This window comes from Moschus berezovskii, chromosome 22 (assembly GCF_049115385.1).
Source record: "Moschus berezovskii isolate FMDL1 chromosome 22, NW_MosBer_1.0, whole genome shotgun sequence".
Classification (NCBI taxonomy): Eukaryota; Metazoa; Chordata; class Mammalia; order Artiodactyla; family Moschidae; genus Moschus; species Moschus berezovskii.
In genome coordinates this window covers 3660141-3678920 of record NC_142481.1, presented here as the reverse complement: position 1 = coordinate 3678920, position 18780 = coordinate 3660141, and the positions used below count along the sequence as shown (strand labels likewise).

Genomic DNA, 18780 nt, shown 5'->3' with positions numbered 1-18780 from the left:
TTCCGGCCGCTGCTGCCAGCCTTGGCTGGGCGCCTGGATCCTGTTGCTATGACGACAGGAAGAGGCGGTGGCGGCGGCAAGCGACGCTGTGGAGAGATGGAGGCTAGTGGGGGTGGGGAGGTGGCTCAGAAATGGGGATGGGGGTAGGGAGCGAGGCTGGGGCCGCGGGCGGGGGCGGGGCAGGGGGAGCCTTTCTCTCCGGCCGCCTGCGCTCGTCGGGGCCTGGCCCCTCTGTTTCCCTCTGGCTTCTTTCGGACGCCTCTTCCGCCTCCACCGCTGCCTCTGGTCCCCTGGCCCGCTCGCTGCCCCAGCCCCAGGCTGTCCCCGTCGGTCTCCCTGTCCGGCTCTCTCTTCCCTCCCGCCCCTGCCTCTCCGTCCCCAGGCGCTCTCTGCCACCCTACCTTTCTTCCGTGCCCCCCCGCGTTCTCCTCTGCGGGGACGGTCGCCCCAGCCCGGTTTCTCTGCCGCCCCCTCCCCGCGCTCTCAGTCTCCCTCCGTCCGTCTGCCCACCCGCCTCTCCTCCCTCTCTGGATGACTCTGTCCCTTCGTCCCTCCCGCTACCCAGATCCTGACCCCGAAGTCTCCCACCCCCGTCTCTGCCCCGTCTCCGCCTCGGTCCCCTTCCCTCTGGCTATTTCGCTCTGTGTGTGTGTGTGTCTCCCTCTCCAACTTCCTTCTGCCACCAGCCGCCGCCTCCCCCGATTTTCTGCCTCCCCCATTTCTGTTTCCCGACTCCGGGTCTCTGTCTTTCCGCTTCCCCGGGCCCCGGCTCTCTGCCTCCCTCTCTGGGTCTCTCTCCTTCCCCAGCTTCCTCCTGCCACGCAGACCCTGCCCCCCAGCACTTCCCTCCCCCCGTCCATCTCCGCTCCGTGGCTCCCCATCCTCGGCGGCTCCCCTCCCCCTCCCTCCGCCTTCCCTCTCTCGTCCTCCAGCTCCGCACTTTACCCGGCGACACGAGAACCAAATTGTCTCCTCACCTTTTTTTTTTCCCCCCCATCCCGACCCCCTCTCCCTCGGGGGCCCGAGCTCAGAGCTGCCCCCCGGCCTCCCCTCCCAGCTCAACTCCCCCATTCCCCCCTGTCCGCCTCCTCATCACCGCCCCCGACCAGGTCGGACGCCTGGGTCCCTCGCTGCTGGGGGAGGGGAGCAGTGAGAATTGGGAGCCCCAAGGGCTGTTCTGGGGGGGTTGCCGACAAGGGGGCTCAACGTCCCCTCCCCAGTGCATCGGAGAGTTGACCTATCGTTAACAGAGGTGAGACAGATCTTTTTATTAATCGGAGGTGGGTGGATGTGTAAAAGGAAGGCTCTGTAACCCCCCCAAATTCTGGAGGAAGGAACTAGCCCCTTCCGAGGGAGAGGGGAAGATGACCCCTCTCATATACCGGAGTTTTCGAATTCGGGGGTCCCCTGCTCCCTCCTTTGCTGCCGCTGACAAGGGGACTAAAGCAAGAACCCCTAAAAAAAAAAGCAAATTGCCCCCAAAATCGACAAAATGAAAATATCTTCCGATCTTGATTTGATGGAGAATTTCGCTCATTGGCCTCCTCTTTCCATCCTTTCCTTATCCCGGGGATGGGGGCTTTAGGGGGCCCCCGCAGGGGCAGGGGTACATCCCGGGGTCACAGCCTCACCCCAGGTGGAGGCAGGAATTTGCTAGGACAGTGGAGGTGATGCTGCCGGTGGTGAGGGGCACAGATGCGGAGAGAAGAGGCCGAGAGGCGGACAGGAGGGTAAACTCAGCGTCTTTCTGGAGAGGAGAGAGGGGAAGGGTCCAGAAGTGAGAAGTGCGGGGGGGGGGGGGGTGTCTGGGGATGTCAGTGTCCAGGGCACTGATGAATCGGGCTGGGCCAGGGGCCCCGCGTGGGCAGGCAGGAGTGGAGGGGAAGAGAGAACACACGTGTGGGGCCCCAGTTGCCATGGAGACACCCCCCCATAGACAACCTTTCCAACACCCCTCCTTGGAGCAGACCCAGTGAGGGCCAGCTGATGGGGGCGGAAGAGGCCAAGGTCACCCTGATATGGGACCCAGTATGGGGTTGGTTATTCCCCCCCCTCCCCTAAGGCTTCCAGGCTCTTAACTGGAAGAAGGGGTTTGGGGGAAGACGGGCAGCAAAGTGAGTGGTGGGAGCAGGTGAGGGATGCATGCCTGGAACGGGACGGAAGAGGCAGGGCCGGGGGCATGGTGGTGGGGTGCTGCGGGCGAGGAACGCGAACGGACACTGGGGGGTGCCGAGTGGGAAATTATTCCTGCTTGCAAAAGAGTTGTGATCTTGGGGATCAGATTTTTCTGAGGGGCACCATCTATGGAGGGGAGCTTTTTAAATTTGAAGAAAAATGAATGTGCAACGTGTTTTACTGCACAGGTGAAGGAGTTGGGGGAGGTCTGGGGGTGTCCCAAGAAGTGGGGTTGTGGGGTGCTGGAGAGCCTCGAAGCAGGTTCTCTTGAGCAGAAGAGATGTTGGGAGTCAGAGTGAGCAGAGCAGGATGGCAGGAGTTTATGGGATTGATTCTTCATGATGTGAAAGTCAGGGCAGAGGTGGGGGAGGAGGTTCTTGTAGGTTCAAGAGAGAGTGGGAGGTCAAAGTGAGCTGGGGAGATCTGGAGTTGATGGACGGGGCTTATCCACGTGGGTGACAGACAGGGCTTGGAGGTAGTGGGGAGCTGGTGGGGGGGGCAGGGGAATAGCCTGGGGGGATGCTCAGCAGGGGCTAGGGGATTTCCTTCCACCGCTAAGAGTTCACAGGTCCAAGTTTGGCAGATTTCTGAATGGAGAGGAGTTTGGGGTCTGGTGAAGGGATTCCTGTGAGTAGAAAATGCCATGCAACTCACGGAGGAAATTCTTCTTAATGGAGGAGAAAGCGATGGCTATGATGAGTTTGTCTAAGTTGAATCCGTCTCAGAAGACTCCCAAAAGGAAACGAGAGAGTGTGCGGAGTTCCCTTGAGTCCAAGACACGGTAGGGGAAGGGAGAATGGTCCAAGGGAGTCAGGTGGGGGCTGTTAGAGGGGAATGTCATGGAGATGAGGGCCATTCTTCTAAACCAGAAAGTCCAACACTGTTGGATTGTTTAAAAGAATCCCCTGGGGAGCTTCTAAAAGCCTAGATGCTCAGGGCTACATACACCCCGGACCGGTGAAATCAGAGTTTCTCAAGCATCGTTATCTTTCAAGGTCCTCTGGTGGTTTCAAGGTGCCATCAAGGTTGAGAACTCTGGTCCAGAGACTGAGTCCTGGGGTTGGGGGTGGGGTGGGAGGTAGGGGGATTCCCATACAGAGGAGACTGTGGAGCTGATGTGGTGATAGCTTTTTTCTGAATTATGCAAACAGTGAGGATTAGTTGGGAAGATTTAGGTTCTGTTGTGTTGTGGGCTTTTTTTCTCCCCACCTCCAGTTAAGGAGAGATTGGGAGATCTCTTTTTCCTCAGTAGAGGCCATGGTAGGTGAAGAGGCGGGCCTTGCAGGGGAGGATGGGAAGGGGAGAACTTTATGAGAACATTTTGTAAGAAATGAGGAGCAGGACAGGGGTTCCTGGGGAGGAGGCGGCTCTGGGGGCTGGGAGTGAGGGATGGTTTCCCTGTGTGTGTGTGGGGTTGGGGGACAGTGAGACCAGGGGGCGGAGTCAGGGGGGGCCTGGAAGAGTGTCCTACCCACTGTCAGGGATGGTTTTTCTCAGAAGGAGGTTAGTGGGAAGACTTTATTGGACACAGGGAAATGTTTTTCAGAACGAGGGAGGCAGAGGTAAGCATCGTGGAAGGCGTTTCTTCAACCTAGGAAACAGTAGGGGTATTTTTTTTTTTTTTTTAGCGTGGGGAGGGGTGCAGGTGCGGCGGTATCCAGGCGAACCCTGCTGGCTAATCCTTCTCTCGCCTTACCCCTGCCCTCCACCCGCAGGCGACCATGGCGGCCCTCTGACCCCGTCCCCGGCCTGCAGCCTCCTCCTCGCCGGCCCCCTCCCCAGCCACCCCCCTCCCAGGCCCTCCGCCCCGGGGGGCCCCCCCGCTTCTGCCTGCGCTGTGCTCCCCCCAGCCGCCGGCACGGCCCCGCCGCCGCTGCCCCGGTGGTGGCCCGCGGCCCCCCGGCTGCCCGCGGTCAAGCTGGAGTCGCTGAAGCGCTGGAACGAGGAGCGGGGCCTCTGGTGCGAGAAGGGGGTGCAGGTGCTGCTGACGACGGTGGGCGCCTTCGCGGCCTTCGGCCTCATGACTATCGCCATCAGCACCGACTACTGGCTCTACACGCGCGCCTTCATCTGCAACACCACCAACCTCACGGCGGGCGCCGGCGCCGACGACGGGCCCCCCCAGCGCGGGGGCGGCGGCGCCGCGGAGAAGAAGGACCCCGGCGGCCTCACGCACTCGGGCCTCTGGAGGATCTGCTGCCTGGAAGGTAGGGCCCTGCGCCCCGCCGCCCGATCTCCCGCGGCCCCCACCCCCGACGCCCCCCGCTGCTCCTGCCCGCCGCCGCCCCTCGCCCTCGGGCCCCCACCCTTCTCTGGGTCCGGACCCTCTTCTGAACCCCGCCCCCCCGCTCGCCTCTCCATCACTCAGCAGGGCCCCTGACCCTTATCCTCTTCCCGCCCTTCGCGGGGAAAGCGCCCCCTCCGCTCTCCCTCCCACCGCTCCCTCTACCAGGGGACCCCCTCGGCCTGGACCCCAGCGCTGGCACCCTCTGCCTTCCCGCCCCCCTGCCCTCCCAGCCCTGATCTCGAGGCTCGTCCTCCTTGCCCGCGGCATCGTCGATCCCCGCGTCCTGGCTCTGAGCGCCCCGACCTCGGATGACCCCGTTTCCAGCGCCTTCCTCGTCCCTCTTGACCCTCTGGCCCCACGTGGGCTGTTGGTCCCCTTGAACATCACGCCCCGTCGGGCCGGAACTCGTGGTCCCCTCCTCTTTGCTTTGGGGGCTCGTCTTCCGGGCGCCTGTCCTGGCTTCCTCCCCCGCCTCCGCAGGGGTCCTTGCCCTCCCTGGCCCGTTCCGGGGCTGTACTTCCCCTCCGTCCACTCAGCCTCCCTTTGGCCTCTTCCTCGCAGAGGAGGCACTGCCTCTTCCAGCCTTCGTCTGGGCTCTCTCCCTGGCCCCGCTCTCTCCCTCTTGCAGCCTCCCTCCCAGCCGGTTCCCCTGCCTGCCATCTCCTCCGACTTTCCTCCTGGGCCAGCCCTCTTCCTCTGAGCAACCCCTCCGTCCCATTCTCGGCTTTGCCATTTCTTTCCACATGGCACGGCGGTGCTGCGCTGGGGCGCAGGACACCCGAGTCCCAGTCCTCTTGTGCGTCGGTCCCCCCTCCCCTGTGTGGCCACTACCTGCTCATCTCCACAGCCTCACCAGCCCTGGTCTGCAAAGCGAAGGAGAAGGAACCAGCCAATCCCCAACTTCCCCCTACAGGGCCCAGAAGGTCACAATCCGTCACTTCTCTTTTTTTAATTCTTCTCTTTTCCCCATCATTTCCTCCTCCGTTTTGCTGGGCGCTCTCAATAGGCCAGGAAGGTTATTATCTTATTTAATCCCCTGGTGGGGGCGGGATACTATCTTCTGGTTGGGGATGAGGAAACCGAGGCTCAGAGAGGTTAAGTCACTTGCCCAAGGTCACCCCGCTGTGGCTGGGGGCAGAGCCAAGAGAACTCAGGTCTGAAGGATGGGATTTACAGACATGCTTTGTCTGGTGTGTGGAGCGTTTAAAACCGAAACCACAATCAGAATCGGTTGCCAATATTTAAAAATAGGGAGACTGCACGTTGAGAATCCGATTTTTGAGAATCAGTTTCTTTTGAACTAGTGGAAGATCTGATAACATGGGGCTGGCATTGTCCAGCAACCCTGTTCGCCAGATCCGAGGAGCAGCTGCTTCTTCAGATTACACATGTGGGTCTCCTTTTCCCCAGTCACCGCTGCTCCCTGTCGCCTCACACCCGTCCAATTTCCCCATGATGCTACTGTCTTCCTCGTGTGGGCATCTGACTTCATCTTCATTCCCTGGTCTGACCGAGCATCAGGCACAGAGCCGTGTCTGCGGACTTGCCTCTTGGAACCCCCAGGACATTGTACTGTGAATCATGATATTTCCATGTATTCATCCCCAACCACTGTTTATTGAGTTTCTACTATGTGCCAGGCACTATTCTTGATACTGGAGCTACAGCTGAAATGCAAGGAAAAACAGCAACAACAAAGATCCCTGTTGTTACGTGTCTTACATTTTAGAAGGAGAGACAGATAATAAGAGAGATGAGAAAATACAACATCTAGGGTGTTAGATGGAGCTGAGTGCTAAGGAGGAAAAAGAGCAAACGAGGGGATGGAAGCGTTAGGGGCAAGAGTGTGAAGCTGTAGAAACTGGAGATGAAGGAGGCCAAGCGGGTGACACCCGAGGGGTGGGCTGAATGGACCCAGAGATGGAGCCATGTGGCTTCTGGAGGGAAATGGTTTAGGCTGTAGAAACCCAGCTCATCAATGGGAATGTGCCTCGTGTCTGACCGCCAGGCGAGGCCCACCACCCAGCCAGGGCAGAGCTGGTGTGGGAGGAACCTAGTAGGAGGTGCCGGCAAGGTGCACGAGCTTTCAGGTCCTGGGATGTGACCTGCTTTTCCCATCGCAGGCTCCTGGGCAGAGGAGTGACAGGAGCTGGCTGAAAGGTTAAGGGGATCGCTGTGCTGTGTCTCTGAGAGAGAGGCAGGAGGGAAAAGGGAAAACAGGAGCTGGCTTATCTGGGCTGGGAGCCGTAGAATTAGGGTTTGAATTGAGAGCACACTCTGCAGCTACAGCGGGCAGGCAGGAACTGCTGATGGGGACAGTGGCAGGATGTGAGAGAAGGGAGTCTGGATGTCTTGAAAGCAGGGTTTTCCAACCTCAGCCTTGTTGGCCTTTTGGGGGATGGATAATTCCGCGTTGCAGTGGCCGGTGGTGGTGGTGGATGGTGGGTGGAAGGAAGGTCCTCTGTGTTGTAGGAGGTTTAGCAATATTTCCAGGCTCTACCTCCAAAGACCAGCAGCATCCATCAGCGTGGCCACCAAAATCACCAACTGTCTCTGGACTAGGAATAAAACCCCGCCTAGTGAGAGTCACTGCTCCAAGTCTGTGGCCTGCACCCCGACAGTGTGGTAGGGGTGGAGGTATTCATCAGCTGGAACAGCTGGTATTTTATGTATTTGTCTTACTTTCTCTCAGCCGCTCAGTCGTGCCCGACTTTTTGTGACCCCATGGCCTGCAGCCCGCCAGGCTCCTCTGTCCGTGGGATTCTCCAGGCAAGAGTATTGGAGTGGGTAGTCATTCCCTTCTCCAGGGGATCTTCAGGACCCAGGGATCGAACCCGTGTCTCCCACATTGGTAGGCAGATTCTTTACCATCTGAGTCACCAGGGAAGCCCTAATTTATCGTAAGGAGGGCTATCACAAGCTCAAGTTTGGAAATGTTAAATTGGGGGTGCCTGCTGGTGATAATGTCTAAGATAGGAGTCACCATAGGAGAGGACCCACAAAACCCCGCCCAGTCAGTCTTTTAGGTTTCGTGGGGCGTGTGATCTCTGTCGCCGCTACTCCTAAAAACAACCAGAGACAATGCGTGAGTGGATGAGCGTGGCTGGGTTCCAATTAAACTTCCTTTACGGGCACTGACATTTGCATTTTATATCATTTTCTCGTACCACGAGAGTCTTCCTTGACAGTTTTTCAATCATTTTTTAAAAAAACAAGTAAAACCTACTCTTCACTGGGTTTGGCTGTTGGGCCATAGTTTGCTAACCCCCTGATCTAAGACATTAGTGATAAGATAGATGTATGAGGCCAGAGTTCAGGGGGACGTCTGGGATGGGGGGGCGGTGGGTCATGGCATGTGGGTGGATGAGCAGAGACAGAAACACACACAAAGATTAGCTGAAGGGCCAACGACTGAGCTAGTCCAGTATTCCAAGACAATCAGACAGATGAGAAGAGCCAGCAAAGGGAGCTGAGAAAGGAGAGACCACAGAGGCTGGGGGGAGATAACGGGCTAAGTGGACTCTCCAGAGTCAAAGGAAATGACTTAAGGACGTGTTAAAGGCAGGTTGGCTTTACTGTTACTTAATCATCATTCGTGTGCCACTGGATTCTCATAGTAACCCTGTGTACTGTGTACGACCATTACCACCATCTCCAAAAACGAAACCTTAAGGCTCAGAGAAGGGATGCAGCTTTCCCAAGGTCACAGAGCTAACAGGCCATTGAGTCTGCACTGGAGTCCGGGTCTGTTTTGTTTCCTAAGTCAGCACATCCACCAGCCTCCATCCTATCTAGGGATCCGGGAGTGTAGGAACTGTTCCCCCGGGGCTGCGGTCCCCCGAAAGTGCTTTGCCCCAGGGAATTCTTGGGTCTCATCCTGTCTCCTTTCAAGTGTCTCTGAGAAACGCAGTAGGAAGCGGTGATGGAGACCCAGACTCTGGAACAGAACTCATTGGGTTACCTCCTTCTGCCTGGCCCTGAAACGTGACCTTGAACCATATGTTCAACATCTCTGTGCTTTTCACCATCGGTGAGACGGGCGTTATAATAACCCCTAACCTACAGGGCTGCGGAGGGAGCCCAGTGAGTTATGACATGTAAAGACACAGTGTAAAGGCTAGACTGTGTAGCTTCTATTCTGTCCTTATTATTAGGAATTTGGGTGACCCATCCCTGAATCTCCCCTCCTTGATAACCCGGAAGTCCCGTCCCTCCAACCAGCACTGCCCAACAGAAACATCACACAAGCTGCCTCTATAACTTAAATGTTTCTGCTGACTCGCTCAGTCCTGTCTGACTCTTTGCCACCTCATAGACTGTAGCTTTCTACTAGTGATATTAAAGGGCTTCCCTAGTGGTTCAGTGGTAAAGAATCTGCCTGCCAATGTAGGAGACGTGGGCTCAGCCCCTGGGTTGGGAAAATCCTTTAGAGAAGGAAATGGCAACACACTCTAGTATTCTTGCCTGGAGAAGCCCACAGACAGAGGATCCTGGCGGTCTACAGTCCACAGGGTCGCAAAGACTCGGACACAACTGAGTGATTAAACAACAATAAATGACATTAAAACTAGTACAAAGGGAGGGTTCAACGAATCTAATAAATGCAATTATACAATATATTAATATAAAGGTTAGTAATCGATTTTATTTAACCAAGCATAGCCAAAATGTTATTTTAGTATGTGAGCAATATAACAGATATTAATGAAATATGATGCTTTTTTCTTCATAATGAATCTGAAATCTGATGCATATTTTAGGCTCATGCTTCATCTCAACTGCCACCTTTCAGAACCAACCTCCTGGGGCTGGGGGCATCCGGATGGGTCTAGCCCCCTTCTCAGGAATATCAGCGCCCAGAAGTTGGACTCACAGCCCAATTTACTCTAGCAGCCTATTGAAAGCCCCTGTGCTCAGCACTTTGCAGGCCTTATTATCTCATTGAATCCTCCCAGTTGCTCCAGGAGGGAAGGTATTATTATCACAAGAGTTTGTCAGAGCAGGAAGCTGATGGCCAGAAAGGGGAAGTGAGGCAGCTACAGGGCCACCCAACATGCGCGGGGGCAGTGCGCGCGTCCGTCCGCACGGGTCCGCACGGGTCCTCGCCGCAGCGCGCACGCCTTCACCCCCACGCCTGCCCGGGTCTGTGCTCTGCGGGCCCTCGGGACGCGCCGGTTTGCATCGCCACCATTCCTGCACACACAGAGCTCCCAGTCCAGGCGGTTGGATAATATGCCGAGGCAAGCCGCACAACCCCCAGGTGTTCTGCTCTTTAGCTCTTGTGTTTCACGGCGTGTGCGTGCTGGGTCGCTTCAGTGTGCCCGACGTGTTGCGACCCTGTCAACTGTAGCCCGCCAGGCTCCTCTTTTCATGGCAGTGAGTTGCTCTGCCCTCCTCCAGGGGATCTTCCCGACTCAGGGATCGGAGCTGCATCTCTTAGGCCTCCTGCATTGGCAGACGGTTCTTTAACCATGGCGCCACGTGGGAAGCCCCACACATACACCGAGTGAACACTTTTCAAACCTCATCTGGGCATATCACCATCCTCATTTTCCAAGACAGGAATCTGAAGCTCAGAGGTATTCAAAACCCCAAAGCCACACAACTCGGAAGTGACTGTCCTGGTATGCGGAGCCAGAGAATACACTTTCAAAGCCTGAGCTTGTGGCTACCATAATCACTGTGCTCTACTTCCCTAAAGATGGTCGCTTCTGGGAATTCCCTGGCAGAGCCATGGTTAGGACTCCATGCTTCCACTGCAGGGGACATGGGTTCGATCCCTGGTCGGGGAACTAAGATCCCGCAAGCTGCACAGTGTAGCCCAAACAAACAAGCAAAAAGCTCACCTCTGAGGTCCAAACTCTCCTCCTCATGATTTAACTTCTACATGGGATTGAGCAACTTGTTCAGCTTTACGCCTCCGTTTCCTAACCTATAATGCAGGGGTTGCTATTATTTCCTGGTATCCTTAGGGTTGGTCATCCATGCTGAGGGTATTGTTCAGTCACCAAGTTGTGTACGACCCTTTGTGATCCCATGGACTGCAGCACGCCAGGCCTCCCCATCCCTCATCATCTCTCAGAGTTGGCCCAAGTTCAAGTCCATTGAATCAGTGATGCCATCCAGTCCTCTTCAGAGAGCACCTGTCAAATGCTTAGAGTGGTATCTGGTGTGTGGTTAGCCCTCAGTAAGTTTTATACTAGTTAAGTGGAGTCCCAGGTGATTTAGTGGTTAAGAATCCACCTGTATAGCAGGAGACACGGGTTCCATCCCTGGGTCGGGAAGATCCCCTGGAGAAGGGAATGGCAACCCACTCCAGTATTCTTGCCTCGGAAATCCCTTGGACAGAGGAACCTGCTGGGTACAGTCCATGGGGTCGCAAGGAGTCAGACACGACTTAGTGATTAAATAGCAACAACAAAGTACTAGTTATTATTACTTACAGCATGACTTGTCTGTGGAGAGAATCTGTATGCCGTCTACTTTCCATGCTCATTCTCATTGAATTATCATTCATGTTTTGAGAAGAGTACTCTGATCCCATTCAAGAAAGAGAGAACTTGAACCCACCTGCCACACCATAGTGGATGTGCTGTTAGGGAAGCATTTGCTCCCATAAGATGTATCTTCATTCATTGATTCAATTGCTTTTTTTTAAGTGTAGTAAAATGCACATAACATAAAATATATCATCTTAACCCTTTTTAAAAGCACGGTTCGGCAGTGTTAAGTATATTTACATTTTGTACCAAGCTCCAAAGCACTTTTCATTGTGCAGAATTGAAACTCTACCCATTCTTCCCCACTCCCAGTCTCTGGCAACCATCATTCTTTCTGTCTCTATGAATTTGACTGCTTTAGACACCTCATATGAGTGGAATCATACAGTGTTTGTATTTCTGTGACTGACTTATTATACTTTGCCTGTCTTCAAGGTTCATTCAGGTTGTGGCATGTGTCAGAATTCTGTTGTTTTTAAAAGGCTGGATAAATTTCTGTTCGATCCATATGCCACACTTTGTTTATCAGTTCATGTGTTGATGGACACTTAGGTTGCTTTTGGCTCTTGTAAATAATGCTGCTACAAAAATGGATATATTTGTATATCTCTTAGAGACCTTGCTCTCAGTTCTTTTCCATATATACCCAGAGGTGGAATTGCAGCAAAGATCCCCACATGCCTCCTGGCCAAATAAACCAAAACCTAAAACAGAAGAATTATGGAATTCCCTGGTGGCTCAGAGGGTAAAAAGTCTGCCCGCAATGTGGGAGACCTGAGTTCAATCCCTGGGTCGGGAAGATCCCCTGGAGAAGAAAATGGCAACCCACTCCAGTATTCTTGCCTGGAGAACCCCATGGATGGAGGGACCTGGAGGGCTACAGTCCATGGGGTCTCAAAGACTGAGCGACTTCACTTTCATAGTAATTTTGTTTTTAATTTTTTGAGAAACCTCCATCCTATTGTCCATAGAGACCGAACCAGTTTCCTTCCCACCAACAGTGTAGACAGGTTCCAGTTTCTCCACATCCTCACCAACACTGGTTATTTTCTGTTTTGTTTTGTTTGTTTATAGTAGCCGTCTGAATGGGATGGTATCTCATATGTATGAGGTAGTATTTCATTGCTGTTTTCCTTTGCATTTCCCTAATGATTAGTGATATGGACCATCTTTTCATGCGCTTCTTGCCCATTCAACCATTCTTATATGAAAATATTAAGCATTTCCAATGCTCTAGGCATTGTTCTAGATGTTGGGACACCTACAGGCTTAGATTCCAGTCGGAGTAAACTGCTGTGTGTTTGAATTCTGCTTCCACCACCCATCAGCTGTGAATCAATGAACCTTTTGTATGCCTCTGTTTCCTCATCTGGACAATGGGTGTATGACGTGGCATCAACGGAACACTCAGTTGTGTTCCCAGCAAAGTGCTAAATCTCTGAACCTGGATTTAACCCTCGTAACAACCAGGGAGGTGCATCCTAGTATCCCCCATGTTATAGGAAAAGGGACTGAAGCAAACTAGCCCAGATAAGGCCAGCAAGGATGTGGTGTAAGACATGATGGATTCAGGCTTCACATCGAACAGTGCGACTCCAGTTCTTAGCGTTCGGCCACTGCACGACACCAATACCATTATCTGTTTCATGGGTCTCCTGGGAGCCCCAGAGGAGTTAATCTACCTCAGAAGCACTTAACAAATGTTAGCGCTTCGTGGAATTATTCACTGCCTTATAGTCCTTCTTTCCAGTCCTTTCCTTTACCTGCATTTCTTTCCCTGTCATCTTCTGCCTTGAACCTCCTCTTCTGCTTGCTATCCGTATGGTTCATAATCTAATTCATTCAACAGCCATTTCTCGACTCCTGCTGTGGTGCCAGGCCATGCTAGAGACACAAGAAGGAATCAGACCCCACCCCCACCCCACCCCCGGTTCAGGAACTCCCAGCGTGGTGAAAAAGATCATAAAGCAACCCAATGCATGCTAAAAAAAAAAAATGTGGCTACCCCCCCAGAATGGATTGGAGGGGTCTGTGTGAGGGAAAACTCCCTCAAGCAGGTGACTCGGGCGCTGCTGTCTTCTAAGGGTTAAGTTCTCCTCCAGAAGGAATATGAGCAGAGTGTTCCAAAGCACTGAGCAGAGGCCTGGAGTTTGGGAAGGCGCCTGGAGAATTGAGGAAACAAAGTGTCTTTATACTAATTTATACGCCAGTCTCCAGCTATGTAAGGATGCGTGTTCTGGGAGGGAGGAGAGGGCTGTGACTGCAGGACCCCTGGAGGCATACCTTACCCCTAGCTTGCCTTGGCTTGTTCCAACCGCTCCATCGCCTCCCAGAGGACTGCAGGTGCTGGGCGTCGAAAGAGGGGGGAACCCTACTCCCCAAACAGAGGATTGAAGAGACGACAACCCCACTGATCCACTGGGGCTGCTCTCTCCTCCATGGGGACTCAAGGCTTCATAGGGCCTCATGGGAGGTGGCTCAGACGGTAAAGCGTCTGCCCGCAATGAGGGAGATCTGGGTTCGATCCCTGGGTTGGGAAGATCCCCTGGAGAAGGAAATGGCAACCCACTCCAGTATTCTTGCCTGGAGAATCCCAAGGACCAAGGAGCCTGGTAGGTTATAGTCCACGGGGGTCACAAAGAGTCGGACACGACTAAGTGACTAACACACACACACTTTTTTCCCACGTGTTTTCAACGGGTTTCAAGTTGAAGGGTGCCGTGATATCACTGAAACCAACACCTTCTTTCTTACAGAGGGGAAACAAGCCGGAGAGACTGTCCGCGTCCAGGTTACAGGGCAAAGGTCCTTGTGGCCTTTTAATGAGTGTTGGATGTTTTCCTTTGTCCTTTTTTTTTTAACCTGGTTGGGAAACTGAGGTGAGGGAGTTTGAAACTTTGTCCCAGGTGCGCAGACATGTTCAGGAGCCAGTATTTCCTGTCTCCCAATCAGCCCAGAAAGAGAAGGGGTTTGAGGAATGCGGGGGGTGTCTTTTCTCTCCCACGGTTCCCCAACTGTTAAGTGCCCACCACCATCACCCCACATTCCCCTCCAGGGTTGAAAAGAGGCGTCTGCGTGAAGATCAACCATTTCCCGGAGGACACGGACTACGATCATGACAGCGCGGAGTATCTGCTCCGTACGTGGGGGTCTGGGGCGCAGTTGGGGGGCTGCTGGGCTCGGGCACGTGGGAGGGGAGAGGGGGCTGTGCTCCCGCGCTTAGATCGACGCGCCGAGATGAGCTTGTCAGCCAATCCAAGCCAAGATACCGAGATCCTCTGGCCCCCGATTGGGTCAGTGGGCCCTCTCCCGCCCCCTCCTCTCACCTCGGGGCGGGCAGACGGGGGATCCCCGGAGCTGATTGGCTGCCGTGCCGACCTGGGCAGTGACTGGCTGTCCCTCTCCCGGCCGGGATTGGCCAAGTGCACCCTGGGCCCGAGAGGCAATCTGCGGCGCGGCCTGGCCACTCCCGGGAGCTGGCTGGGGAAGCCCGCGGTGCGATTGGTAGCTACCCCGAGAACGCGGCAAACCCCGAGTTGGGATTGGCTGCGGCCGCCGCCGGGATCAGAAATCGCAGAATCTGGTTGCCTGGGGTTTGGGGGAGAGTGGAAAGGACTGCAGAGCGAGGGAGAGAGGAGAAAGGGGGAAAGAGAAGAGAAACCCAGAGCTTCGGATGAAGCCAGCAGAAAAGGGAGGCGAGAAGAGACAGGAGAAAAAGAAGAGAGCGGGAGAGGGAGCGATGGACGGGGCAGGGGGAGAGAGAAGAGAGACCCGGAGGGACAGGCGAAGCCAGGCGGACGGGGAGTGGGAGGGAGAGAGGCGATAGAAAGAAGCGTCTGGAGAAGCGCGGAAAGGCGCAGAAGAGCGCAAGGGAACGCGCGTGCGAGAAGGAAAAAGAGAGGGAGACGGTCCACAAGGGAAATAGAGGCGTTCGGAGGCGGGGCGGGTGGGGAGGGAGAGAGGGAGCGTGGTTAGAAAAATGAAAGGGCAGGAAAAATATGCCAGGAGAAACAGAGGAAGGAAGAAAAGGACGAAGAAAAAGAGAGGGGGGCCATCAGATCGTGAAAGAGAAATTTTAAAGAGGAGAGAAAGTGAGACAAGAACCAGAACACGGGCAGAGGGGAGGAATGGGAGAGCCAGCGAGAGGGAAGGCACACAGGAGGCGCTGGGGCGCAGGCGGACGTGACTGACGCCCTGGTTCCCTCCCCACCCCCCGCCCCTCTCCTGTCTCTCTCCAGGGGTCGTCCGGGCCTCCAGCATCTTCCCCATCCTCAGCGCCATCCTGCTGCTGCTGGGGGGCGTGTGCGTGGCGGCCTCCCGCGTCTACAAGTCCAAGAGGAACATCATCCTGGGAGCAGGGATCCTGTTCGTGGCAGCAGGTGAGAGGCAGAGGGAGGGGGCGGCCCACCTGCGCGCGCGCACGTGTGTGTGTGTGTGTGTGGGCGCGCGGGCGCGCCTGCAAAGCCACCTTGCCGGGGCGCTCCCTGGGCTCTATCCCAAGCTCCATCGCCACCCGCTGGGCGAAGGAGGTGTAGCCTTCCCGCCGTCTTCTCGGGGAATGAACCCAGCTCAGACAGGTGTCTACCGAGTAATCCGGGATTCCAGGAGTTCAGATTCCAAAGGCGGTGATCCAGGAGATGGAAGGGAAGGAACCTGGGAGAAGGGGGGGGGGTGGGGGAGGCTTGAGGCTGAACTGAGGTCTTGAGGATCGGGAGGACCCAGGGGAAGAGGGAGAGAAAGTGCTTTGAACGCAGGTGGGGAGGAGCCTGCTCTAGGGGGCCGGACCTTGTGTTCTTGGTGTATCCAAGAAGGGGCGGGTCCTGAGAAAGTTTCCAGGCCAACTAGGTAGTGAGACACGGCTTCTTAAAGGGGCAAGACCCCCCTCCTACTCGACGTGAGTAGTACTGGGCAATTCCGGAACTTAGAGTCTTCTCACGGAGAAGGCAATGGCAAGCCACTCCAGTACTATTGCCTAGAAAAGCCTGGTAGGCTGCAATCTGTGGGGTCGCTAAGGGTCGGACACGACTGAGCGACTTCACTTTCACTTTTCACTTTCACACATTGGAGAAGGAAATGGCAGCCCACTCCAGTGTTCTTGCCTGGAGAATCCCAGGGACGGGGGAGCCTGGTGGGCTTCCGTCTATGGGGTCACGCAGAGTCGGACACGACTGAAGTGACTTAGCAGCAGCAGAGTCTTCTCAAAGCGGTGGAATCCTGAAGAGGAGGAGGGTTCAGCATAAATAGCAGGGGGTGCTTTCAGAGAAGGGTGTGACCTGCAGGGGTGGGGCTTGGAGGATTTGAAAGGCGGGGCTAACTACAAACTGGGCCTAGGGAAGAGTCTGGGCTCCATCTTGGGGGGGCGGGGCTTAGCAAGCTGGAGGTGGGGCTTAGACTAGAAGGTTGTCTAGTTCCTAAGTTGTGTCACCCTCTTTCCTGCTCTAATTAGGCTACCAAGAGGAAGGCCTAGAATAGATGATAATCATGAGAGAGTTCAGATCAACCAAAGTCGGGGTCTAGAGAGTCAAAGGGATTACCTTATTAACAGACTTAAAATGAGCCGAGGGTGAGGCCAAGATTTATAAAGTTAGGGGAGAGTTAGGCCAATCAGCATAGGGCCCGGGTCATCTTATCAAGGGCAGCGTTTAGGCCAGCCAGGGAAGGGCCTGGACCATCTGAGCAGGAGTTAAGACTGTCTAGGGCAGGGCTTGGGTCTTCCCGGAGGGATCTGGACCACTAAGGATGAGCCTGAACCATCTAGGGTGGGCCCTGGACCAACCAGAGCAGCGTTTAGATCAGCTAGAGTGAGCTTTAGAGCAACAGACTAGGACCTTAATTAGCCAGGAATGGTGGACCATCCGAAGCAGGATTTGGGGCCGTTTAAAGTGGGGCCTGCGGAGAAGGCAATGGCAAGCCACTCCAGTACTCTTGCCTAGAAAATCCCATGGATGGAGGAGCCTGGTAGGCTGCAGTCCGTGGGGTCGCTAAGGGTCGGACACGACTGAGCGACTTCACTTTCACTTTTCGCTTTCACACATTGGAGAAGGAAATGGCAACCCACTCCAGCATTCTTGCCTGGAGAATCCCAGGGACGGGGGAGCCTGGTGGGCTTCCGTCTATGGGGTCACACAGAGTCGGACACGACTGAAGTGATTTAGCAGCAGCAGCAGCAGCAGCAAGGTGGGGCCTGAGCCAGCTGGGGAGGAATTTAGACTATCTGGGAAGGGCTTGGACCATGTCAGGGGGAGCATAGATCAACACGGGTTGGGGCCTAAATGCTCAGTGTGGTACATGGACCATCTGGGGTGGGATCTAGATCATAGTGGGTGGACCAGAGTGGGGTGACGACTAGACTGCCAGGGGTGGAGCTTAGGCCAGGAGGCGGGGCCTGGACGAGTCAGGGCAGGGTAGGGCCCCTCTGGGGCGGGGCCTAGACCATCGTGGGTGAAGCTTAGGCCACAGCAGGACTGGGCCTAGACCATCAGGGGTGGAGCTTAGGCCACAGGGGTGGGGCCTAAGCCATCGTGGGTGGAGCTTAGGCCAGAGCAGGGCGGGGCCTAGACCGGGGGCGGGGCCCCGGGCAGGGGCTGGGCCGGGGACGGCCTCGAGGCTCCCGTCTGACCGTCCCCGCCCAGGCCTGAGCAACATCATCGGGGTGATCGTGTACATCTCGGCCAACGCGGGCGAGCCGGGCCCGAAGCGGGACGAGGAGAAGAAGAACCACTACTCGTACGGCTGGTCCTTCTACTTCGGCGGGCTGTCGTTCATCCTGGCCGAGGTGATCGGCGTGCTGGCCGTCAACATCTACATCGAGCGCAGCCGCGAGGCGCACTGCCAGTCTCGCTCGGACCTGCTCAAGGCCGGCGGGGGCGCGGGCGGCAGTGGCGGGAGCGGCCCCTCGGCCATCCTCCGTCTGCCCAGTTACCGCTTCCGCTACCGCCGCCGCTCCCGCTCTAGCTCCCGCTCCAGCGAGCCGTCGCCTTCGCGGGACGCGTCTCCCGGCGGCGCCGGGGGCCCGGGCTTCGCCTCCACGGACATCTCCATGTACACGCTCAGCCGCGACCCGTCCAAGGGCAGCGTGGCCGCGGGGCTGGCGAGCGCCGGTGCCGGCGGCGGGGCGTACGGCGGGGCGGCCGGGGGCGCGGGGGGCGCGGGGGGCGGCGGCGGCGGCGGCGGCGCGGGCGCGGAGCGGGACCGCGCGGGGGCGCCCGGCTTCCTCACGCTGCACAACGCCTTCCCCAAGGAGGCGGGCGGCGGCGTCACGGTCACGGTCACCGGGCCGCCCGCCGCGCCCGCGCCCGCCCCGCCCGCGCCCGCCGCGCCCGCCCCCGGGACCCTAGCCAAGGAGGCCGGCGCCTCCAACACCAACACGCTCAACAGGAAGACCACGCCGGTGTAGGGGCGCGCCTCGGGGCGCGAGGGGGGCGTGTCCGGGGCGCGTGCGCGGGCGCGCGTGCAACCAGGCTGCCGGGGGTCGGGGGCGCCCCCCTCCTTCCCCGTGAGCGCGCTGGAGACTGCTCGGCCTTCCCCCGCGCCCCCTCCCCGCCCTACCCCCGCCCACCCGGCTGTGGGGGGACATCCCCCCACCCTCTGAATCAGGGACCCTGAGGGAGGGGGACGGGAAGGGAGGGGGCCGTGGGGAGCGAGCGTTGTGTTTTATTTTTTTTGTGGGATTGAGGGGGAGGGGGGAGGGCTGTGGTGTTTTTTGCAGTTTTGAGACGTTTTCTTTTTAATGTTTTGCTGTGTGCATGTGGGGGCGGGGCGCAGGGAGGGACTCCCAGCCCAGCCCAACTCCTGGAGAGGGGCCCATAACACACGAAT

At 56.5% G+C, this 18780-nt stretch overlaps 1 protein-coding gene across 1 annotated transcript; it reads left to right on the top strand.

Moving 5' to 3' along the window:
• The first annotated feature begins 3829 nt into the window (after positions 1-3829).
• CACNG8 (calcium voltage-gated channel auxiliary subunit gamma 8) lies at positions 3830-18456 on the top strand. The gene is made up of 4 exons (XM_055411013.2): positions 3830-4382; positions 14018-14101; positions 15201-15341; positions 17595-18456. The coding sequence occupies exons 1-4, from the start codon at positions 4196-4198 to the stop codon at positions 18356-18358; spliced, it is 1176 nt and encodes a 391-aa protein (XP_055266988.1). The 5' UTR covers positions 3830-4195; the 3' UTR covers positions 18359-18456.
• The last annotated feature ends 324 nt before the right edge of the window (positions 18457-18780 follow it).